General features: G+C 47.9%; 1 protein-coding gene across 1 annotated transcript; it reads left to right on the plus strand.

Moving 5' to 3' along the window:
• The first annotated feature begins 9,191 nt into the window (after window positions 1-9,191).
• On the plus strand, window positions 9,192-23,613 carry LOC128726117 (heparan sulfate glucosamine 3-O-sulfotransferase 5). Its single transcript, XM_053819906.1, has 7 exons — window positions 9,192-9,340; window positions 15,676-15,850; window positions 15,923-16,054; window positions 16,148-16,363; window positions 18,958-19,121; window positions 20,464-20,657; window positions 23,390-23,613. Exons 1-7 carry the CDS (start codon window positions 9,276-9,278, stop codon window positions 23,611-23,613), a joined length of 1,170 nt encoding a protein of 389 aa, XP_053675881.1. The 5' UTR covers window positions 9,192-9,275.
• The last annotated feature ends 1,203 nt before the right edge of the window (window positions 23,614-24,816 follow it).

Raw genomic sequence — 24,816 nt, forward strand, 5'->3', positions numbered from 1 at the left:
ACGATCCTAACGTGTTTCAACTAATTAGTGTGCCTTTTACGCCGGCCATGTGGCTTTCGGGTTGTGTTGGCTTTTTGGGGCAACGTTGACGAATGGTGCTAACCCCTTTTTGGCCAGCACCGGTCGACCCTCCGAAACCCAGCCTCGGGCAAGGTTTTCCGAGATGTGCACAAAGAAGCCACGCTAGCGCAACGGAGGCAGCGTTTCCTTATAAAGCAAACCGTCGTACGGAGAAAGCGGTCGTGTGCTCTTAGCAAAATGGGCAACAGCATCGAAAAGTCAGCTCTCCCGTCCCAAGTGCTACACGTGCACCGTTCCCGCGCATCAGGGCTCGATGCTGCAGTTCGGGTACGAGGAAAAGCGCGGAAAACAGGGAAAACGCCCACGGTGATCGTTTCGAGAGGATTTTTTTCTTTCCTCGAGTGGATTGTCGAATCGACGTCGAAAGCACCAGTTATTGAAGAACGTGTTTTTCTCGTGCATTTTGTTTTGCTTGCTTGTTGTTAGTTTGATTTCGAAATCGGGCTAGCAAAGAATGCTACAGCACTACAGTTTTCGATAGAGGAATGAAATGTTTATCCGGGCGCCGAGCGGCAAAAGCAACAGCACTTCAGCCTTCTAGTATTTGCATTACGGAGGTAAATAATTTACTATAATTGGGCAGCACTTCCACCGATCGATGGATCGGGGGCAGATAATGTCAACTCAATTATGTTAGTTAGTTCGACGATAGTGCTTTCACTGTACAAACAAATTTCCTGACCGCCGATACACGTTTCCAGTTCCAAAAAACATGAGCACGTGGTTGTTTGGTAAGTGTTATGTAGTTAAACGTACGAAACATCAAGTGCTCTTGAATGAACAGATCACAGGTGTGTGTGTGTGTAAATGGATATCAAACAAAAAAACGTTAGATGGCATTGGGATGATTGAACATTTTTTACATTCATTTACTATTTTAAGCTAACACACATAGTTTAAGCTAAATATTAAATGAAAATGAACTTAAAAATCATTTCATCACATGAATCCCGTTGCAATGAACTGCAATGAATAATATTTGTATGCCTATCCATATATGCTTCTAGAATGCAAAATATATTCACCCCTATATTAACACCTTCACAGTTTTGTCCGAGCAGTGCTCGTCCACATTGAGCGCGCCCTTGCCCTCTACTGATTTGCCCGAGCAGTGCTCGGGCAGTTTTGATTCACCCCTTCACAGTCCTTCAATTTTGAGAAACAGGGTCAAAAGGTGTCACCCTTTTTTATTTTAGTGTGGAAGAACCGTGCTCTACAATTCAAAAAATTTAAAGTTTGTATTCTTTTTTATTGAGATTTTATGCTTAAAAATGATAATTGGTTCAATGTTTCAGAAAATTTGTTAAAAACTGCTTGATTGTTTTCAATATCAATGAATTCTATTTTTTAAACTATACCATACTTTAAATTTCATCGTAGTTTTCTTTTGCCTGGAGCAAGGAATTCTATTAAGAGAATCTTATAATAATATTTAGTTTCTTTGCGCAGCTTATAACCGCACTTGCTTCTGCACGAACGATGGCTGGTGAGCATTTCCTTCCATCAAAAAATCGTTGTAATTTATAAAAATTTTACGATTTAAGCATAAAAGTAATAAAACGCAACACATATATTCATGGAGAATCTATGCATGCTCATTAAAATGAAGAAACAACAGTGCACAAGGCAAATTAGGAAGAATAAAGTTTAATCAAAACTACCCGAGCTGCTTGGGCAAATCAGTAAATACACGCTTGCATGCAACAATTGCATAAAAATCAAGCCCACGCTCGTCGCTAAGCGGTTCGATTCGGCGTCGCATTTTGAACGCCAAAATCGCCAAATTTCAATTCGCTAGTAACGAGAGATCATGCGTCGAGGAGGATGCATGCACCAGCTGGTTTATCGCACTAAAGCTATTGGCTTTCCCCTCCAAATATTATCGGTACATATTGTCGATCTTTCTGGCGCATGATAATTAGCATGCCATCTCGTTTGCTCTCGTTAGCTATCGATCGGATTATTCTAAGCACACTGTAGGATCATATTGAGTGTCGTATCTTGCCGGTCATAATTCGGTCGCAGTATTTCATCGTTTATAATTATCATTTGTCGGCAATTAAAAATTATCATTTGGCATATGGCACTTGGGTGCGTAAGCACATAAGCAGGATCATCGATAGTATCAGGAGCGTGCAGCCTCCTCGATGGATGTTCTCGAGCGACGTGATTGGTCTAACCGCACTATGAACTGACGTGTACGACAACCGGACACTGCATTCCTTTACGGTGTAATATCATCTGGTGTCGTACAAAACAAACATTCAAAGCTAGCGAGAATATTGAATTCCATCACAGAAATTATTCGCATACAGTTTTCTTCTTTGTTTTACGTTCAAAATTATAGTTGTAGGTGGAAAAACAACATAAGTTCTATTTAAATCTCACAACTTATGACCACCAAGATCGATACGGCCATCTCATAGTGTGTTTAGAGCAATGAGATCGAAGGTAAATAAGATGGGTTACGGATTATCACGTGTTAGAGCGATCGACGATATGTGCTGATAACACTAGAGGGAGAAAGCAATCAAATTTGCCAATGCGTGGGAGCGGAGTAACCATAGAGATCGCTTGCCCTAGGTATCAGCTAGGTGCAGCCTCCTTGACGCATGCTCTCTCGGTACTAACGAAGCCAGAATCCATCAAAATCGGGCCGTTTTTGGGGTCTTTTTGGGGACTTTTTGGGGATATTTGCGAAATATCCAAGCGCGCAGTCACTCTGTCCAGCACGGAGGCTCATTTGGCACTGCTGGTATGATTTTTTTGGATTGCAATTAAAAATAATTATTTCGTGTATGGATTGTGGGCGCGTGAGCAGAAAAGCAAGATCATGCGCGCACTACTTCCTTGACGCACATGTTCATGTATTTCCGGAATGTTCAAGCGCATGGTCACCGTCTGTGGCGAAGGCACATTTGGCACTGCTGATAAAATATAACTTGAAGGCAATTAAAAATTATCATTTGGCATATGGCACGTGGGTGCGTAAGCACATAAGCAGGACCATCGATAGTATCAGGAGCGTGCAGCCTCCTCGATGGATGTTCTCGAGCGACGTGATTGGTTTAACCGCACTATGGACTGACACGTACGACAACCGGACACTGCATTTCTGTAAGGTGTAATATCATCTGGTGTCGTACAAAACAAACATTCAAAGCTAGCGAGAATATTGAATTCCATCACAGAAATTAGTCGCATACAGTTTTCTTCTTTGTTTTGCGTGCAAAATTATACTTGAAGGCGGAAAAACAAGATAAGTTCTATTTAAATCTCACAACTTATGACCACCAAGATCGATACGGCCATCTCATAGTGTGCTAAGAACGATGCAATCGATAGTAAATAAGATGGGTTGCGGATTATCACGTGTTAGAGCGATCGACGATATGTGCTGATAACACTAGAGGGAGAAAGCAATCAAATTTGCCAATGCGTGGGAGCGGAGTAACCATAGAGATCGCTTGCCCTAGGTATCAGCTAGGTGCAGCCTCCTTGACGCATGCTCTCTCGGTACTAACGAAGCCAGAATCCATCAAAATCGGGCCGTTTTTGGGGTCTTTTTGGGGACTTTTTGGGGATATTTGCGAAATATCCAAGCGCGCAGTCACTCTGTCCAGCACGGAGGCTCATTTGGCACTGCTGGTATGATTTTTTTGGATTGCAATTAAAAATAATTATTTCGTGTATGGATTGTGGGCGCGTGAGCAGAAAAGCAAGATCATGCGCGCACTACTTCCTTGACGCACATGTTCATGTATTTCCGGAATGTTCAAGCGCATGGTCACCGTCTGTGGCGAAGGCACATTTGGCACTGCTGATAAAATATAACTTGAAGGCAATTAAAAATTATCATTTGGCATATGGCACGTGGGTGCGTAAGCACATAAGCAGGACCATCGATAGTATCAGGAGCGTGCAGCCTCCTCGATGGATGTTCTCGAGCGACGTGATTGGTTTAACCGCACTATGGACTGACACGTACGACAACCGGACACTGCATTTCTGTAAGGTGTAATATCATCTGGTGTCGTACAAAACAAACATTCAAAGCTAGCGAGAATATTGAATTCCATCACAGAAATTAGTCGCATACAGTTTTCTTCTTTGTTTTGCGTGCAAAATTATACTTGAAGGCGGAAAAACAAGATAAGTTCTATTTAAATCTCACAACTTATGACCACCAAGATCGATACGGCCATCTCATAGTGTGTTTAGAGCAATGAGATCGAAGGTAAATAAGATGGGTTGCGGATTATCACGTGCTAGAGCGATCGACGATATGTGCTGATAACATTAGAGGGAGAAAACAATCATATTTGCCAATGCGTGGGAGCGAGAGCATCCCTGGAGTGACCTTCGAGATCGCTTGCCCAAGGTATCAGCTAGGTGCAGCCTCCTTGACGCATGCTCTCTCGGTACTAACGAAGCCAGAATCCATCAAAATCGGGCCGTTTTTGGCACGTTTTTCGGCGTCGTTTTAATTTTTCGCGGAATATTCAAGCGCACGGTAACCGTCCGTGGCGAAGGCTCATTTGGCACTGCTGGTATAATCTTTTCGGATGGCAATTAAAAATGATTATTTTACATATTGCACGTGGGCGGGTGAGCAGAACAGCAAGATCATCGATAGGATCAGGTGCGTGAGCAGAACAGCAAGATCATCGATAGGATCAGGCGCGTGCAGCCTCCTTGACGCATGTTCTCTCGGTACGAAAGTGGCCAGAATCCATCAAAATCGGGCCGTTTTCACGTTTTTGGGGCGTCGTTTTAATTTTTCGCGGAATATTCAAGCGCACGATGACCGTCCAGCACGAAGGCTCATTTGGCAATGCTGGTATATAATCTATATGGATTGCATTAAAAATTACATTTGGCATATATGGCACGTGAGTGCGTAAGTATATAAGCAGGATCATCGATAGTATCAGGAGCGTGCAGCCTCCTCGATGGATGTTCTCGAGCGACGTGATTGGTCTAACCGCACTATGAACTGACGCGTACGACAAACGGACACTGCATTTCTTTACGGTGTAATATCATCTGGTGTCGTACAAAACAAACATTCAAAGCTAGCGAGAATATTGAATTCCATCACAGAAATTATTCGCATACAGTTTTCTTCTTTGTTTTGCGTGCAAAATTATACTTGAAGGCGGAAAAACAACATAAGTTTTATTTAAATTTTACAGCTTATGGCCATCTCGCCACGTGCTAGAGCGATCGACGATATGTGCTGAAAACATTTATTATGACCGACAAATTACTGCGATCGAATTATGACCGGTAAGATACGACACTCAAAAAGATCCTACAGTGTGCGTAGAATAATCCGATCGATAGCTAACGAGAGCAAACGAGATGGCATGCTAATTATCATGCGCCAGAAAGATCGACGATATGTACCGATAATATTTGGAGGGGAAAGCCAATAGCTTTAGTGCGATAAACCAGCTGGTGTATGCATCCTCCTCGACGCATGATCTCTCGTTACTAGCGAATTGAAATTTGGCGATTTTGGCGTTCAAAATGCGACGCCGAATCGAACCGCTTAGCGACGAGCGTGGGCTTGATTTTTATGCAATTGTTGCATGCAAGCGTGTATTTACTGATTTGCCCAAGCAGCTCGGGTAGTTTTGATTAAACTTTATTCTTCCTAATTTGCCTTGTGCACTGTTGTTTCTTCATTTTAATGAGCATGCATAGATTCTCCATGAATATATGTGTTGCGTTTTATTACTTTTATGTTTAAATCGTAAAATTTTTATAAATTACAACGATTTTTTGATGGAAGGAAATGCTCACCAGCCATCGTTCGTGCAGAAGCAAGTGCGGTTATAAGCTGCGCAAAGAAACTAAATATTATTATAAGATTCTCTTAATAGAATTCCTTGCTCCAGGCAAAAGAAAACTACGATGAAATTTTAAGTATGGTATAGTTTAAAAAATAGAATTCATTGATATTGAAAACAATCAAGCAGTTTTTAACAAATTTTCTGAAACATTGAACCAATTATCATTTTTAAGCATAAAATCTCAACAAAAAAGAATTCAAACTTTAAATTTTTTGAATTGTAGAGCACGGTTCTTCCAAACCACAAATAAAAGAGGGTGACACCTTTTGACCCTGTTTCTCAAAATTGAAGGACTGTGAAGCGATTAAGCATGCTACGAGTGCGATGCTCATGTGTCGTAAATATCGCTTGCTGTGGATCATTTGTACAGGCCCTAAAGATGAAAATTCATAAACTCGTGTCACAAACCCATCCCGGAACATTCTCGCTATTCGCCAAAAATGCAAAACTGTTTGTGTTTTTCATTGAATCACAAACAGACGCGCTTCGTCTGCGAGTCGTTGATTTAGAAATCGTCACACCGATATCCGCGAGTACCGACGCGGAAACCTTACACGGTGGCTAAACAGGCAGACGAAAACGGCTAAAAACATCCCACTTCTTTAACCGTGTCAAAGCTGGCTGGATTTTGAAATACCACAGCAGCACCCGCCAGGCCGAGGCCATCACCCGGAGGCGACAAATTACACACGACGACGATACGCTGCACGAGCACGCGTTCCACCATCGCGACGGGCGTTGAAGAAACGTGTCGTCCATCCAGCTATTCGAAAGGACGCGCGAGTGTTTGACTTTCGCGTGAGTGGTGGAAAATCTAGACCGAGAGGCGAAACGTCATTCCTCGATGGCGTCACACAGGGAAAAGCAAAAAACCCGGCAGCTAAAGTATTTGGCCGCCGTCCAATCTTGGGGGAGGCGTGTGTGTGTGTTTTTTGTTGGCAGGCTCGGCCAGGATTCATGGGGCTTCTGTCAGGACACGGACGTTTTTGCAGCGATGGGACGAAGGCTTGGACGCTTAAAAGCAGACAGCTGGTCGGTTTTGCTCGTGCTTTCCCAGGAGCGATAACATCGCACACGGTTATCCTTTTTCCTTCCTTTCGTTAATCTCGCCAGCCGAACCGACCAAAGGAATGCTATTTTCTGTGCGCTCGTAGCTCGTGTGTTGGCATCTGGGTTGGGCGTTTGGCGCCATTTCACCGGAGTCCTGTCGATCGAAGTCAATCTAGCGGCCGTAAATCAAATAATATCTTAATTGAATATTTCACCTCAAACGTCGCTCCGGTGCGGATGCGATGCCATGCACTGGTCCTATTCGAAGCCCGTGGCTTGTGGTTTGAAGCATCGTGGTCGTGTCCTGGTGCGGCATGCCGACACGTTCCAGCAGCGGAGCTGGGATCTGAAATTTGATTTGGGGCTTTAAAACGAAATTTACGCGCGTTGTTTAACGCTTTTGAGCGATGGGTCCGTGCCGGAAAACGATCAAATGGCCGTAGTTTTATTGTCGTTGTAACGGAAGCCCACGGACGATTGCATCCGTGTGTTCCGGCAGGGAGCAAATGAGTTCAACCTTCACCCGGTTCGCAGCGGTGCTGTGAGCTTTCACCTAGAGCAACGGGAAACGATCGGAAAAACGGGTCATTGCATTAAAAAGTAGGGCACCCCAGCGCCACAAACCCTACACGGTCGAACAAAATGGATATTAATTGTCTCAAATTAGGGGGAAAGTGTAATTTACATTATCATAATTGTACGGGTGAAGTGGCACGTGCATTTGCCCGATAAGCCGGAGTGATCTCGTCGAGTGTCGCTGCTTTCCCACCCCGTGATGGCGTACTCGTCCTTCAACCGGGTCGGTTACGAGTGGCGTCATTTCCAGGGTCGCTACTCTATTACTACGGACGTCCTTGCATTTGCATTTCTTGTCCGCGTGGAAACGGTGGAAAGCGAAAAGAAATAAATGTTATTTGCCCGTTAATTACATTCACTGGCTCCTGGATCCACCAGTGTACCGTCGCTTTTCCTTTATTTCTGTACCGTTTATTATTTACCAGCCGGTGGCGTTCGCGAGGTGTAATTCGGTTTGGAAATTTGGGGCTTCCTTACGAGCGCAACCTCAGCTCGAGGCTTGCTCGAGCGCATTGCGCTCCTACGGAGGTTTTATGGGGTGGTTTTTCTGGAGTTGGGTGGATGTAAAGCCACCTGCATCCTGCCCGTCGAACGCTGCAGATGGCCACCGTCGATTGTGTAAATGCGGCGCGAACCGGAACGGACCCGTCCGGAGCGGTGGTTGTAATGTCCGATTTTAATTCCATGCTACCGGTCGGGGCTTGCTGGCTGTTAGAAGCAAGTGGTGCGATGCCCTTAATGACACCGCATTTAAATGAGCTTCCGCTTAAAACGGCTCTCGAATGGTGACAACACCGAACGGTGACACCACCGGCAAGGTGCGGTTTGCAGTAAATTTGTTTCGGTAGTATTTTCGGGTGGCTAGAGTGGTTTAATGGTTGTGCATAATAGCTGTACAGGAACTGCGGAGCTGTGGAAGGAATAGTCGACGTTACTTTTTCTTCCGTTTTTTTTGTGCAATTTTACTCTTGTATCCCTGCCACTGTTCGGGCTTACCGATCTTTCGTACTAACTTTGTTCGCCTTTTTTTTGTACCGTTTTAGATCGAGCAATCTTCAACGAAACATATCATGTAGAAGTCTGAAACGGAGCAGCGCAAACCATCGTAACAATGCATATCAGCAAACGCCTCGTGTGGTAGTGATTACAGTGCTGCACAGTTTTATTATTAGTGGCAAGTTTTGATAGCCTGTGAGCCACCTACCAAAAGCTTTACAATTACTAGTGTTAAGTCGTGCGCACGTGACCAGCGTGTCCGCGTGTCCTGTGTGATCCAGAGCTCGTTCAGCTCATACATATCAATACAAGCGAACCATTGAGTGCAAAAGGACGACATCCGGTTACTTATATTGGGCACGAATTTATATCCCACGTGCCCTAACGCAGGCGTACCGAAACATTCCGCGAGTGGAAAACCAAACCGTGGAAAAGCGGTTTGATACGTGGGAAGTGAAAAATAGAAGACAGCACAATCTCGCCGTTACATCCCCACCAAATACCGACGCGTTCGAAGGACGATTTTTGAAGCCGTACAACCGTTTCCTCCCAATCGCCCCCACCGGGGCCCGCTTCCGGTCAGTGGGCCGTCGCCGACACCGATGCATCCCTTGCGCTGCACCAGATGGCACCACCGGAAACGGAAATAATAGGAGATCGATTTTGCTGCTGCTGGCCTCGCTGCCGCTGTCACCACCGCTACCGCCCGGCCCGATGCCCACGAAACGTCGCGGTGATCAATTGAGGGATTGTTCCGTTACATTGCCACTGGACATTCTGTAAGTGTGCCTCGCTTGGGACCGCTTTATAACTCAATGTTCGCTTCATCAGCTCGAGAACCGGACGATTTGGCGATATCCGTCGAGTTGGGATGGTAGTTTATTAGCACCGGAGATGAGCGTTGGCGTGCGCAATTCATACCGAGCGCAGGGACGATTGCAAGGATTTCCGTTACTGTATGATACGGCAATTAAACCGTGCTGGCGGGAATTTTCCGATAGCGTGCTGATGAGTTAAGGGCTGTTTTGTTTGCTGAGAAAGGTTTTTTGTACAGGTTTTTCTGTGCACGGAATATTACGCAGAAAATTAGAGCAAAAAAATTAAAATAATATAACATGAATAGCTCAGAGTTTCATCGTTGAGGCATTTTCTATCTCATTTTTTCCGATGGACACAATAGAGCTCAAACAAAAACCGTGGTTAAACAAACTCTACCTATTTGGTAGCTAATTCATGATAAAGCAATTTTCCTGAACCCCGGCCGGTCCGTTCGCAGCCCGCTTCGTTATCAATTATGCACCATTGCAATCATAGGACTGTCATTGTGCGTTGGCTGGACCATTTGCCACGTGATGTTCAAGGTCACGACCCGTTGCTGGACGATCGTTGAGATGAATCCGTGTAGACTCGCGGTGCCCAACCGGAACGTTCTCTACGCAAGACGTCCCGTGAAAACGGCTTCAGCACGGTGACATTCGACGGCAACCGTGAAAATATCACTCACTCTTTCTGTCTCACTGCCCTGCTTCTGGCAATGGCGAATGCATCCGATGGCGTTGGCAACCGACAACGCCACCTACGATGAAACGATGTCTGCAGGGAGGCTTGAAATCGATACACCCATAGCAAGGAGAGTAGCGTTTATACCCACCCGTTCATATGTGGAACGGTACCTGATGAAACACAAATTTCCAAGCCTACCTCGATGCGCTGGGAAAGCGAGCTTTAGAAGCCATTGCACCCATTCCACCCATTCCGGAACTCACAGTTTTCGTGTCAGGAAATTGAAATCACGAAATGATAATGGAATTAGGATACCGAATAATTTACAATGAAGGACGGGGTGCCGTTGGCAAGATCGGAAAGGAAAATCGATACCCGAGGCAACCCCCAATCTGGAGGGTGTCGGAATTGCAACCGGGCCCTTGGGTGGTAGAGGCGTCGATGGGAAAAGAAGAAGCCTTGCCGTGTGGATGTGTGGAGGCGAACGTCGACAAACTGGAGAATGACACGGTATCGAGTGCCGAGCCCGGGGGGCGGTGCCTTTTAAAGGAAGATTGATGTTTTCCAACGAGTCGGGGAGGGCGCTCAATTTAATTATGTGTTTGTGCCGAGGAACCCGTTCCGGTCGGGGCTTTGATGGTTTCGTGTTGCAGGAATTCTGCGCCGTTTCGGAATGTAGGAAGTGCTTCACCACTCGGTGTGGAGTAACTTCTCGTACGCTTCGATGCGTAATGGAAGATGTAAGACTTAATTAGGTTTCTCTTTTGTGACCCATCTTGCAGTGTATGTTTGTGTGAGAGCATCCAAAACACGCCATATATATTAACTAACCAAGGGCATGGGAGGGCTGAAAGCATGACATAAAGCGTTTTCTCCGCAAAATATAGAGAACTTTCGAATCATCCCAAAACGCCAAGCGAAAAACGCCATCCTTCCTTCCAGCGTGCCTGGCTGCATGCGATGGCGCAACATATGCTTGAAACGGACTGAAACAACCCGCCACTACATCAATGACACGTGCGGTTTCCGTTCCACTCGTAACAGGTCCGTTAATCAACGGCTGTCGGCCACCAGAACGAACCGTCTCACGTCCGCCCTGCCATCGCCAAGTTCCTGCTGGCAGGTGTAAGTTAGCGTGCGGCTGCCTCGACAGCCAGCTGCAAAGTTTGGTCCTTGGCCGAAGCAACAACTCCTAGTGGAGCGTGCATGCGTCGGCAGTCCTGCCCAAGGATACGCGCCTACTAGCTCCCTGCGAGGTGAGACGTCCGAGCCGGAACAGAGTGGCAAGGTATCGGAAGGGCGCATCTATCGAGGTGTGCATTGGTGCGGCAACATGTGGATGGCCTTCGGGGGTCGTTTTTAATTCTAAAGCTCACCACTCCTTGGCAACCCCAAAGGCGGCCTTTCGCCTATAGATTGCCGCTGTGTGCGTTTGCACATTGCAGGCGTTTTGCGTTGTTTGCTGTGCTGTTTTTTTTTTGTTTCGGGTTTCGAGTTCCAAACCACATGCTCGCTGCAGTTCAACCGACGACCGAGCCACTTGCTCGACCGGAAGTTGTCAAGTTTTGCATTCACCGCGTTACAGGTAGGTCGTCGGGAATGGAAGGACGCTTTATCCTCGGTTTGGCACACCACACCACTCAACCGGGTTACTTCGAGTTCCTGGAGCTGCTGGTGCAAGTTCCTAATGGTAGTAAACGCAGTGGCGCAAGAAAATGGGCCCCATCCGCTCGCAATGTGGCACATCCGCTCTGTCGAGGTGCCTTCCTCCCGGTGTGGTAATGGCCACACCAAAGTGCATCACTGCGTGTAACATTGTTTCGTCCATAGTACAGCGCCCATTAAATAGGGGAGCATTGTGTAATTAAATTCCCGCACCCCAAAAACCCACCTCCAAGGACCCCAGGGCAAGGTGGTTGCCTTGAGTGCGCTTAGCCCCCGGGGCGCAAAACGGGAACAGAAAAAGGACCCCGGGCACTCTTTCCGGAATTATTTGCATATGAATGTAGTAATAATCAGTGACATGTGATTGCAGTGTCGTGACGGGAAGGTATTCTGCTTCTTGCCAGACCGGGGAGCTTTTTCGTCCTCGTCAGGGACATTACCCACACATACGCAGATACACGCTCACGGCACCATTTAGCCATATTAGCAGCTATTTTTCGCTCCGGTCGGAAACCGACCAATCGATCGCGGCTGTAAACTGACTTCCGGGCAATTTACGAGCGTTGTAAAACGCCCATTAGCTAACCAACTGGTTCGTGGGTTCGACGCGTGGCCGTAAATGGAGTGCTCACCAACCTTGGGGGTGGATGAATTAGAGCTTTTCCAACCACCAAAAGCGCCTCATTCGCCAGTCGAAGGGTAGCTACATGCGGGGTGGCTTTGTTACGCTGGCCGATACTTTCACTTGCACTCCGTTCCCGTACCGTTTGATTGACCTTCATTATCCTTCTCAGCCAGTCCGAATGGCGGTGGTGCCATTAAATGTTCGCCCTCTCTCTCTCTCGGTGCACTTCAATCAAACACGGTGCTGATAATTAAATTATCGACGATCGGTAATACCACAGGCTCACACGGTGGCTCGATTTCACCACGGGCCCGGAATTAGCTGCCCCATAAAATCCTATTGCCATTGTTCACATTTCACGTTCGAACGAGCGGCTCTCGGAGACCCTTCGCTACTTTACCCGCCAGAAGATCCGGCTCTACGGGGGAGCAGGGATTTCGTAAATACGTAATGAATTAGTTATTGATCGATATTGTTTTGATATTTCGAACCGACGTCCGAAGAGCACGCGCTCAAGTAGGTTCGGTCGGCCATTTTGCTGTGGTAGGGCCGCAAACAATGGACACGTTCTCGCACACAGATAATGAGGGTGCTGTATCGTGATGGCTCTCTTATCGATGAGCCGCCGAAGGTTTGATGCCATTTTTCGGAAGCGTCATATAAAATTAAGCACGCCAATGTCGACCGAAGGACCTTCGGGTTCTGGAAAAATGCTCATGTTGGTTCTAGCCCGTTTACCTGCTACTTTCGGGCAGATGGGGAGAAGAAAAGGATCCTTTCGTCGAGTCGAGTATCCATGTGCGTGTGTGTGTGTGTGTGTGGAGTGGGTGGGTGACTTTTTCGCACAACCCACCACCGCCCCTGAAAGGGCGACCGTGCGTGGGGGTTTGCGTTGACGAAGTGGTAGGAATTGAATTAGGGTATACATGACAATCAATTACCGAAATTTATCATCTGTCGTCGGTGATGCATCGGTGGGGTTTCCTGCTAGTTGGGCTGAACTGCCTTGTCCGGGGGTAGCACCGTACCGGGAATGGGTCATTGGCGATTGTGTGTTTTTCAATGCCGTAAATAAAAGCCATTTTCTCGGGAGAGGGTTTTATTTACACACAAGCGCTATTGATACAGGAGCGCTGTTGATATCGGACCATTGAAGGCTTTTCTCTGGGAAACTCACGGTGGATGGAGGTCCTCTGGAGTGGCGTATATTTTCATCATTGCTCACCAAAGCGATGAACGTAAAGCCAGCGCGAGTGCGCTGGTACGAACGATTTGTCGTTTATCGAAATCGTTTATTCATCGTGTGTCGTTTAGATGGGGAAAAGAAAAAAGACACCTCAACTCACACATGTGATGCCACCAACAGGTGATTTCTTTGCACGAAACACACCAAAATACCCAGAACGTAGCGCAAAACAGGACGCAAACCAGAAAAAAAACACACACACACACGCAGTGCCCAACAATAACATAAAAAGAAACGGTCATGAAAGCATCGGCGCGCCATTTCGTTTCTCGTAAATCAAATTAAGGGTGTTTTCTATTTTTTTCTTTTCTCTTCTTGAGCTTGAGGTTTTCTTTCTTCGAATTGATCGATATTGCATGTTATGATTGTGGGCTGGGCTGGCTGATTCCCCGGGTGCTTCGGTGGCAAGGTTTGATTTCATGTCGTCCTTCCCGGAGCCTAGCTAGAGTCCTCCGTACAAAACGGTACTATTTTTAAGGTACCTCTCGCTTCCGAGAGCGGCCACAAAACGCACAAAGGACAAAGGTATGGATGGGCTCGTGGCTGCTCGAGTGTGCTTTAATGGAGCGCCCTCGGAGTCCGTGTCCGTGACTTCTTGAAGCGCTTCCCGTTCGAGCGGTCCTGCCGGCCGGCATCGATGGTGCGTATTCCTACGGCTAATACGTCTCATTGGGAGCATCGCCATTGTTGTTTACCTGAAAAACGAGAAAACGAGAGCCCCGGGAACGACGTGTCGTTGAAGAAAATGTCACTCCTGCTTGGGGACAACGGCCCGTGGGCCATGGGTAAAAAACACAAGAAAACAATATTACGAGGCAACGTGGCATCTCCGAGTCTCTGGCGTACGGGTGCGAAGGTGAATTTTATGAATAAATTTATTTTCGAAATAATTATTTTATCGCTCCCACCGCTCCGGGGATAACAACAACGGGGATGTTTGTTTTTTCTTTGTTGTTGTTGTGCTGCGTGCCATTTTTTTTCGCCCTCGGGGTCGTCCCGTTTCGTTTCGCACACCCAAAAAGGGCCGCCTGACAGCGGCACAGGGCACGATCCTAATAAACGCTAATGGTTGCCGAACGCAGCGCACGGGCGGGAGATTTTATGGCCGCTTCCGGTCACGAATTGTTGCACCGGTCGACCGGGATGAAGCCAGCGAGGAAGCCACCGACCGGGTTAAAGGGCCATCCGCCAATTAAAGACAATGTTTCGGCTAGATAAATTTGGGCCCACCGGGTGGAAGATGTATTTTCTCGTATACGTGTATGGTGCTGCCGAGCGCTTCGGGCTCACTTTCCTTGTCTTGTCGTTCGAAGGAAATCTCTTGCCCTCGTAAAAATGCGGCACCGGCGATAAAGGACGGTTACGGAGGCTCCCGTTTTTCATGCCAAACCAACAATGGGCGATGGGTGAGCCCGATTATTATGCATCGGGGCGTCGAGGTGCGTATAAAAACGCAAAATTGTCCCAGCACGACAGTGAACAGGCGTTTCCGCCTCCGCGTAGGATCTCGAGTGACAACCAGAATGGCCTACCAAATCAAATTTGCACACCCACACACCAAAGCGCTCGGTTTTATAAGTTAAGTTTTATTTCCGCAACCAAGCAATCGTAATACGAGCCTTTGTCAAATCGCTCCCAATTGCTCGTCTTTCCACGTTCGCTCGAGCGCATATTGTGAGTGGAATGCTAAGCGCTTTGTCTGCTCGAATCGAATTCATTCGGTTTCGGTAACATTTCGGGCCCAACCGTGATGAATTATTCACCGCCGGTGTCGCTGGCGTGGGAGCTAAATTCGAAAATAATTTCCTCCGTATTTTGTCGGTTCTTGCGGCGCAACTTGTGCCACTCGCTAATAGGGCACCGTTGTTCCAAACGAACCGTTGCCACCGGATGGGTGGGAAAAGTGCGCAAGTGGGCTTTGCCTTATCCGAACGTGATTGAAAATCATAACCATGGCTAAAGGGGGTGGGTTTGATTTTTCCGAAAGCTTGCATACTTAGCCGACTTGGATTCTCGGATTTAAAGCTTCGTTTTCGGACATTTCTTACTGTGCAATTTCTTTCTCTTCTCCACAGATGGTTACCCAAAGCGGCTATGAGGCCCCTCGGGCCAGATCCTTCTCACTCGGATTGCGTCCTCGTGGTAGGCGTATCGAGGCCTAAACTGGCGGCTCTCTTTCTGTCGGTGATGCTCCTGTCGCTATTCCTGACGTTTCACATCCTGTACGATAGCGCGGTGTACAGCATACAGGCAAGTGATCGCGAGTCCTGAGCCGATCGTGAATATTTAACTTTCTTTACTCTTCTCGCTTCTCCCTGACAGACGGCCACTGCGATTTCGGAGAATAAAATCGCCATCCTGACAAATCACATCCCCAATCCACCGGTTTTCAATCAGCCAGTCGTCTTTCCGAATCGGATACACTTTCCCAAGACTAGCCGTAGGTTACCACAAGTAAGCATTCGACCGGCGTAAAGAGCGCACAACACCCATCGTGCCAACCATCATGCATTAATTATGCGCTTTTCGCTCTCTCGTCCACGCCAGTGTTTAATAATAGGAGTGAGAAAATGTGGCACACGCGCCCTGCTCGAGATGCTGTACTTGCATCCAAGGATACAGAAGGCCGCCGGCGAGGTGCATTTTTTCGATCGCGACGAAAACTACCTGAGGGGGCTCGAGTGGTACCGGAAGAAGATGCCACACTCCTTCCGTGGCCAGATAACGATCGAGAAGAGCCCCAGCTATTTCGTGACACCAGAGGTCGGTATACCAGGGGTGCGGTTGCATAAGCGGTTGTAGGATGTGTGGGGGTGGGCACGAGCGTGCCAGAATAATTATATCATCACTGAGGTCGCCACCTACACCGTACGAAACGTCGAGCGGGTGATGAATTTAATGAAGCATCTGTTTGCATTTGCATTTTCCTCGCGCACATGGTCACGTGTCGTGTGGGTGGGGGAGGTCCTTTTGGGGTGAATGAGTATTGTGTCACTTTTCTGCTGGTGATGTTGCTGTTCGAATAGTTATGCACTGATTGATGGACTGGTGAGCTGAACAAGGTGCGGGACTGGAATATGTCCTTCCAACAGCTCTCGTGTCCTTGATGGTTTGCCGTCGCTAGAATTGTGCTTTTCTTTTATGCAAATGCAAGGTGAGACATTGCTTAATGCGGTCGATGATGCAGGGTAAATAATATTCGTATCTCATCCATATTTCATTTCGTATCCTCTTGTAGTTATACAAACACACACACACACACACACACCTCCGTTTAGAAGCGACAGATACTGCACAGAAAAAAAGCATGCGAAACAAGGATCAAATTTAGCATATCAGGTTTACGGAGGGATGAATGCTGTCACATGTTTATTACAAGCAACAAATGCCATTCCAAAAAAAAAAATATGCCCTCGTTTCTATTGTTCGTTCTCAGTGGACACGTGCATTGAACGAGGGATGAAAAGAGAAAGAAAAGGACCTCCTAAACTAGCTCGCCCGGTTATGCTAGTATTTATGTGTTTTCGTGCGGGGTTTCCAACCACTTTCGAGCAAATGCTATCTGTTGGCAGAAACCACACTAACCCATTTTACAAGAGGAAAAAAAAAGACACGTGAACGAAAAACGGAGCATAGATAAAAACGCTCCATTTCATTTTTACTGAATTCACCGACCGGTTCTTTCGGTTCGCACGGTTGTCGAAACGGGACAATCGAAACAGGGGAACGAAAACGGGACGAGCTGTCGAAAATTTGCAGTAAACAACATAAATAACATTATTTCGCCAGCCCGTGTGCCGCTAAATGAGCCATGAGAGTGGCACACGGCACCCAATGCCACCCGTGGGGGGTTGGCGTGTGAAATCGAACCGAACTGTGTCAGCCCGAAAAAGTATGACAACTAACCGGCTTCAGAATCATCCCTGCCATCTGTATGTTTTTTTTTTGTATCCTTCGTCTTTTCCTTCGCCTCTTACACAACGACGGGTTTTTCATTTTTCCAACCCAACTCGCAAGCAACAACCTTGCCCAAAAACGCGATGGCTACAAGCGGGTCAAGCTGCCATGCCGGAGCGTTTGCTAACTTTCGTCCCGCTCAAGCACACTCCCGGGGAACGCGCGTGCTGGATGGCGGTGAAATGCGCTTGCAAAAGTGAAATTTTCTTTCCACCTTCTCGCACCCAGCAAGACCTCCTCACGACAGCAAGGCCAAGGTGGGATGGGCCGCGCAACGCCCGAGCACCGACCGAACGTCCGACGGGCAGTAAATGAATCAATTTCAAGTGACAAGGTTTAGCGTGCGAAGGCAAGATTACAATCGCACCGCTGCAGGACGCCCGACCGCAAAGGACATTCGTTTGACCTAGGTCGTTGAAATTGAACCGAACGCGATCGATGATCCTGGTGGGCAGGTCGTGGGCGTTGATGATACGAGCGGGCTAGTGGGCGAGCGGGTGAGCGTAGGGTTGCAGCGAGAGGCGACCAAATTTGGCGAGCACGCTGGTTTGGAAAGTTCACGGTTGCACTTCTTCGCTCGTCCTTGAAGCGCTACTATTCATCCTCGCGCTCGGTGAGCTGTTCGATATTCGAAAAGGTTCGTGGCACGGCGTTGAACGTCCTTTTTCATGCTTCTCACGTCATTTTTCCGCTTTCGGTGGCGTTTGGGGATGGGGGATGCTGAGCGAAATGTAAAAAATAGGAGGAGAAAATTGATGTTACATGAAAGGGATGATAAAAAAATAGGCACTGGCGTTGCAGCTTTAATGGCTCGACAGGTGCCCTGGGCACTGTTAGGCAGTGGCCTGCAGACGTTGCGAGTAAACTTACCATCATGTTGCAAGGGCGAGTTGAATTCGTGAATCCTGGATCGAAAAACGTTCGTTACAACAAGCGCCCGGCCGGATCAAACGAAATCCGTCCCGAGGTGAATCACGCTAATTCGGTGAATCCCAGGAACGGGAATTCAGCTCGGTGGATAACACGAACGGGCTTCATCGGAAATCGATTCGTTGATTGGGACGACGTGAGAAGCGAGACAAGGATGGGCTGTGAGTCGTTGTGTGTTTTAAAGGAAGCCCGAGAGGGGTTTGTTTTCCAGCCCATTTTTGCCCCGAATCCGATGAACGGAATATCCACGCGCTTTGAGCGGGTGTTTGATCTGTCGATTCGCTACGCTTAATCGTAATTATTTATTTAGCCAACGCAAAACTCGAACACCGAACCAACATAAATGGGAGGGCAGAGGGAGAGATGATTACATTTGGAAGCTTTTTCCTGGGAATTGGTCCACCACCACCGTGTCTTTTATTATAACTGACAAAGTTTCCATCGTGTTCGATTGCGCCTTCCATTCGCAGGTTCCGGAGCGAGTCCGGGCGATGAATGCATCCATCAAGCTGCTGCTAATTGTAAGGGAACCCGTAACGAGAGCAATATCCGATTACACACAACTTCGAAGTCACGCGGCAACGGCAACGCTACCCCAGCAACAGAGTCTCTCGTCAACTTCTCCCCTGTCGAGGTGAGTAAACGCCAGCCCGGGTCAGTAATTGGGGACTTCTGGTTACTGCCGGTGAAAATCCTTATTTTAAATTTATTTTCCTTCACCTGCAATCCAACCGCATGTCTTCTTGTGACGGGAATACTGTACCTTCAATCCGAAAGTTTCATCAATATCCTAACTCAACAACTATTCCCTAGTCCGTTTAGATGTTTTAGTATCAATGTTGCTGTTGCTTTAGGACACCTTTCCCTGAGTCGATGCTGCTTTCGGTGTGGGATCTTGTTGAGTACCACACCTCAAACCTGTTGTGGTAACAACAGTCGCAACCCAAATCGACAGCTTTTTCCGTGGAAATGTCCAACGGATGTCAAAGCACAAGCGGTACGATCCTCGGTGACAGTCGGTTCCGCTGGGATGCTCGTGTACATGTGTGTACCATTTTTTCTCGTGGTTTTCCCGCCTCCATTTGGGTGGGGGAGTTATTGCGTAGGCCCGACCAGCCTCGTATGGTTAACCAACGAGACATACACGGTGGCCGGAGGGAACGAAACGTCTTGTGTTGCTTGCGTGTTGCTCGGTATCGGATTGCTTCCAAGAAGCGAGAAGCTCTCGGCAAAGCGCATATCAAACCGAGCCCAAAAATAACCGGCCGCAATTTGAATCGCAGTAGGCACAGCTCTAGGCGTTACCCTGGGTTTTCATCGTGCTTTCACAATCTAGTACTCGTTGCTCACGCTCACGCCAACAGCGCGCACGGGGGCTTGGAAATTCTTGGCAAACGAGAACCACCACAAGCGCCTCAACATACTGACGCACGGAGCTGCCATAGCCTCCGGCTTGGTAATTCGATATTTATCGTTACTTTTTTGTTAAACTTTGCCAACCCAAGCAGCGCTTTAATCGCAACCGGTGAAACGAGTCTCGGAATTCGTTTGATAAGCGCAAAGTAACGATCCTAGCATCGATGCCGAGCGTCCTCAGACTTTCCTGACGTTTGTTCCCGCTGGCTGTGAGGTCGCAGCTGCCCCAAAAAGTTCGACGCAACAGAAGCGTCACTAATCATCGGTCTCACGTGGGTCTAATTTGTTGGTAATTTTGTTTTAATTTTTCTTCCCAACTTACTTTCCCGGGCACATCACGCGCCCGTGACCTCGCGGGTTTTTTGGTTTTTCGCGAGCCACACTAATGATGAACGCTGTCTAATGCCCTCTTCGCCACGCGTTTCGCGGACCGAATGATGGAAAACTTTTAATTCGAACTTTTCGCGTCTTTTGCTTCCATGTTTTTTTTTTCACTTCTTCGTTTTAACCATTTCTATCTCTCTCTCTCTTTCTCTTTCCTGTCGATCGCGTCCTCACAGGTCGTTTGAAGAGCTGGCCATCCTGCCGAATGGAACGGTCAACGAAGCGTACCGACCGTTGGCCATCTCGCAGTATCACGTGCACGTCCACCGGTGGCTGGAGGTGTTCCCTCGCGAGCAATTACTGGTCGTCAACGGTGACCAGCTCATCGACGATCCGGTTTCACAGCTGCGGCGGATCGAGGATTTTTTAGGTAAGTGTTGTGTTCGGTGCTTTGGTGTGTTCGTTCCCTTAAACGGTGCCCTTGGCACCCGCTGGTGTCGGGTCCGTTAATCGAATAGTCGTCGAGTGTAATTTAGAGCCACCGGTGAATTTATGATGTGTTTTTTGTTTTGTTGAAGTCAGCTTTATTAGCTTACGAAACGCTCAGCGGGCTTTTTCTCGCTCTCTTTCTCTCTCACACTCTCTCTATCACTCAATGGATCATGGAAATGACATAATAACGGGGTCATTACGGGTTAACGTAGGTCAGTTGTAACTTTTCGGGGAGCTTAATGATGCAAATTGGTATGCCGCTCCTTGGTGGAGTTTTCCCACCCCACGCCCTATCACGCGAGTTTACACTCACACACGCATGCAAGCGCAAGCTGGTGGGGTGTGAAATGGGTAGCGTGGGCGTCTAATTCAACGGTTGGAGCGTAATCATCTTTTAATTAACCCGCGGTGCCCAGCGAATGGTAGCGACTATTGTACCACCCGAGCGACCCACAAAGGTAGTGTTGTAGAACAATTCCAACCCGATTCCGGGTAACCGATAGGCAATCAATCATTCCTGGCACCGATGGCGCCCGGAAGCATCAGTCATTTAAAACCCATAAAAAGACTACCGTGCCAGGCTTTCTCGTTTCGTTCTATTGATTTTTTTGCTCTCCCGCTTTCTCCCGTTCGTGTTTGGGAATGCTTTCCGCGTGTCCTGTTGGTCGGTACGACCCTCCCCGGGGTCGGAAAAATCGCTTCATATCCCTCTAGCTACACGCGCGCGTCGTCGGGAATTGTGTTCATTAAAAACCAAGTGATGAGCGGTTTTACGTTCGACAGCGCCACCATCGACGACGGTCGCGATTGATGGCCCGGTTTGGACGGTGGAACGGGAAGGGCGTTTTCAATTTTCCCGACCAATGAGCGAAAACAATCGTGCCCTCTTCCTGCCCTCGAACCGGTACGGTTCGCGCGCCATTATTAGAACTCGCAAACGAGACGAACCTGCCAGCGACCTGCCATCTTCAGTAATTAGAAAACTTTTCCCTTGCGGTATTTGCGCCGTAATTTGACGGCGAGATGCTCATTCGTAATTGCATTTATTTTGCGGACAATGCTCGCAGCACCAAACCGGCAGGTGTGCCACTTCTTTGGGGGTGATATTTTAAACGATGCCATTATGGAAGACGCGGGATTGAGCAAAGCCGAGCTTTTAGAAACCGATGCCGTCTCTCGATCGTCGATCACAACGACCGGGAGCTGAGCTGGGCGTTATCACTCATCCCAACTCGGGTCGAGCTGTCGTTAATCTGTGTGCTTAGGTGGCTCTGAAACCAGCGCTGACTGAGGCTTCCGTTGACGGAGCGTTTGCTTTTCAATTTCCCTACCAGCGCACCCGGGGCGGGCTTTAATCACACGTGGCTTAGAGCCCTTTGGGGGATTACGTTTCACAGATCGTCGGCACCCTCAGTAGCTCGTTCCCTTTCTATGGGTGTTCCTTTCGTTCACGCTTCGGCTGGCGTGGCATTTCAATTTTATCGATTTTCTCGCAACACGCGCGTGTTTGCTTGAGCCCACCCACACACGCACGTGTGCATGCGTGAGTGTGTGGGGAAAGAATCAACGGAAGCGAACGGGGATGATATTTTTACAACGAGCTCAGCGATAATTAACGGATTACCGTGAACCATGCAGAGGATTGTGAATAGCGCCCTGTGTTTGTTCCGTGTAAATGCCATGGTTCACAGCTCGAAATCGCACCAACCAAACCCGAGGTCGGGCCGATCATTAGCCGCTATCGATCCAACGGTCAAACAAATCCTATTTGGAACGCATCACATATTTACCAGCGCTGGATGATAAGACAAAAAACAACAGTTTGTCAGTTTTATTTTCCCTCGCATTGCCACTAATGGGTTACAATGTTCATTTGTGTACCCCGTCCATATTTTTATTCCACCTCAAAACTCTTCAAAAGCAACAGTGTTCTCTTTTGCTATCGGGAAAGTTTCAAGCACTCCCTTTGGCCGTTCGATCGGGCGGTAAATGGGCGTCAACGTAATGGTTTTTGCAAAGTTCTTTTTTTTTGCTGCCATTCAAGTGCCGGTACTCTCGGCAGTACCAGCGGCAGACATAACGAATCTCCGGCTAACAGGAATTCATCTTTCTAATTGACGGGGCTTTCTTTCGACGGTTGCTGGAATATCTAAAAATACACTTCAATTATTTTGAAGATCCTGCTCCTGGGGCACAAAATGACGTTCGCTTTTCGCTGAATTTGTCGAGCTTCCGTTGTTCTCGAAGCGCTACGCCGTTGTTTTCATTCCGTAGCGCTACCACGGCAAAGCGCGTGGCAAAAGTTTGTAGCTAAAACTTTAAATTATTTACCACACTCAACATTCCCATCAAGCGTAAACAAGTGGAACATCTCGCACATGGCAAGTGTTGCCGCTTGTTTGTCGCAATGCACTCCTGGGCGTCGTGAGTGGCAATTACTGTTTTGAGGGAATTACGCCAAGTACCGTTTTGCACCGGAGTTCAAGATTTGTGCTTAATTTTTGCCGTCGACACGCTCGGGAAAATTTTCAACTCCTACGTTGCTACGATGCACTTCTAATGCATCGAAGCAACTGAACTAAGTCACTTTTCCATTCTCACCATGCCGTCAAACAACGGGTTAATCAACGAATTTTCTCCTTCTTTTCTTGCTCTTGCATCACACCGCAGGAATCGAGCCGCGGATCGGTAGCAATAACTTCTACTTCAACGAAACGAAAGGATTCTACTGCCTGCGGAACGAGACGGGCGACAAGTGTCTGCGGGAGACCAAGGGTCGTAAGCACCCACGCGTCGATCCGGTCGTGACATCGAAGCTGCGTAAGTTCTTCGTCGAACACAATCAAAAATTCTACGAGCTCGTCGGTGAGGACCTCGGCTGGCCGGAGGAGTAGTCGAACGGATACAGAACGCGAACGTGGGATACAGCAACAGTAGCACATACATACACATGCAACCAAACAAGTGAGACTGAGTGAGGGAGTAGTGAAAATGGGGTGTAGAATGGGTGGGAAAAAAGTGGTACATGCATGCGGGATGCAGGTTGCACTTGCAGGCGAATTCCCGGCGGTTCCTCAAGGATACCTTCAGAAGGGTTCTTGTTGAGCGGCGTTTTATTTGCTTCCGTTTTATGCTTTTATGCACCCCGAGGCGTTCGGGAGTGGTGTTGGTTTTTATTAATTCCCTGTTCGCATTTGCGTTCGTTCGCGTTCACAACCGCACTAGATAGGATACATATATTCAAAAATGCATCGTCACCACTCGGTACGCACTTACGCGAGGGCTTTCGAGAGGAACGACCAGAACAGACCAGCGGCAACAGTCCATTATCAATCGTTTATTCCGGTGTTCTGCTAACTACGTCGAGCGTAGAAATGGGCGTTTATTTATGTATTCGGTCGTCGCAATCGAGCACCCACGTGCCCACGTGGTGGAGGTGTTTGTCCTGCACGATCCCGGTTGGATGAGCATGTTATGTTCAGCCGGTTACAAAGGTTACCCGAGGCTAGCAGCCAGCACCGTGAGGGAGGTCAGTACATCTTTTCCATCGTACTACGAACCCTACGGATACGTTCGGCGTTCTATCCCGTTTCCAATTCCCGCAACCCTTTTGGGCTGACCGGCACGGATCGGTTGGCAAATGCGATGAAATATTTCATGAGCCCCAATTTCGTCCCCTTTTCCTCGGATCTGCACCACCTTATCCAAAGGGTCTAAAAGACCAGCACATGTAACGAGCTGGTCCGTCTGGTCCGACTTGTTTCGCTCCATTTCCGGCTGCCCACTGACATCCAGGCTCTCTCTTCTCCTCCAAGGGTTGCAGCTTCTTTTAAGTTGAAAATAATCGGTCGTTCGCCGAGACAAATTGAGCTGAAACCTGTGTGTGTGCTCGTTCGTAAAGGACGGACCAGTGGACGGTTTCTCGAGCGCCATTCCGCGCGTTCTGCCACCAGGTCCAGCTCGACTCATCCTCGTGCGACTGGTTGGGATCGTGTGAATCGGGACATGTGCTAACCTGAAACGTGCCTAGGCAAGATGGCTGACGGTTGGTGCAGTTCGGTCCATTCGCCCCCGGTTGCAGGATGCATCCCGACGCC

Source organism: Anopheles nili, chromosome 3, assembly GCF_943737925.1.
Source record: "Anopheles nili chromosome 3, idAnoNiliSN_F5_01, whole genome shotgun sequence".
Lineage (NCBI taxonomy): Eukaryota > Metazoa > Arthropoda > Insecta > Diptera > Culicidae > Anopheles > Anopheles nili.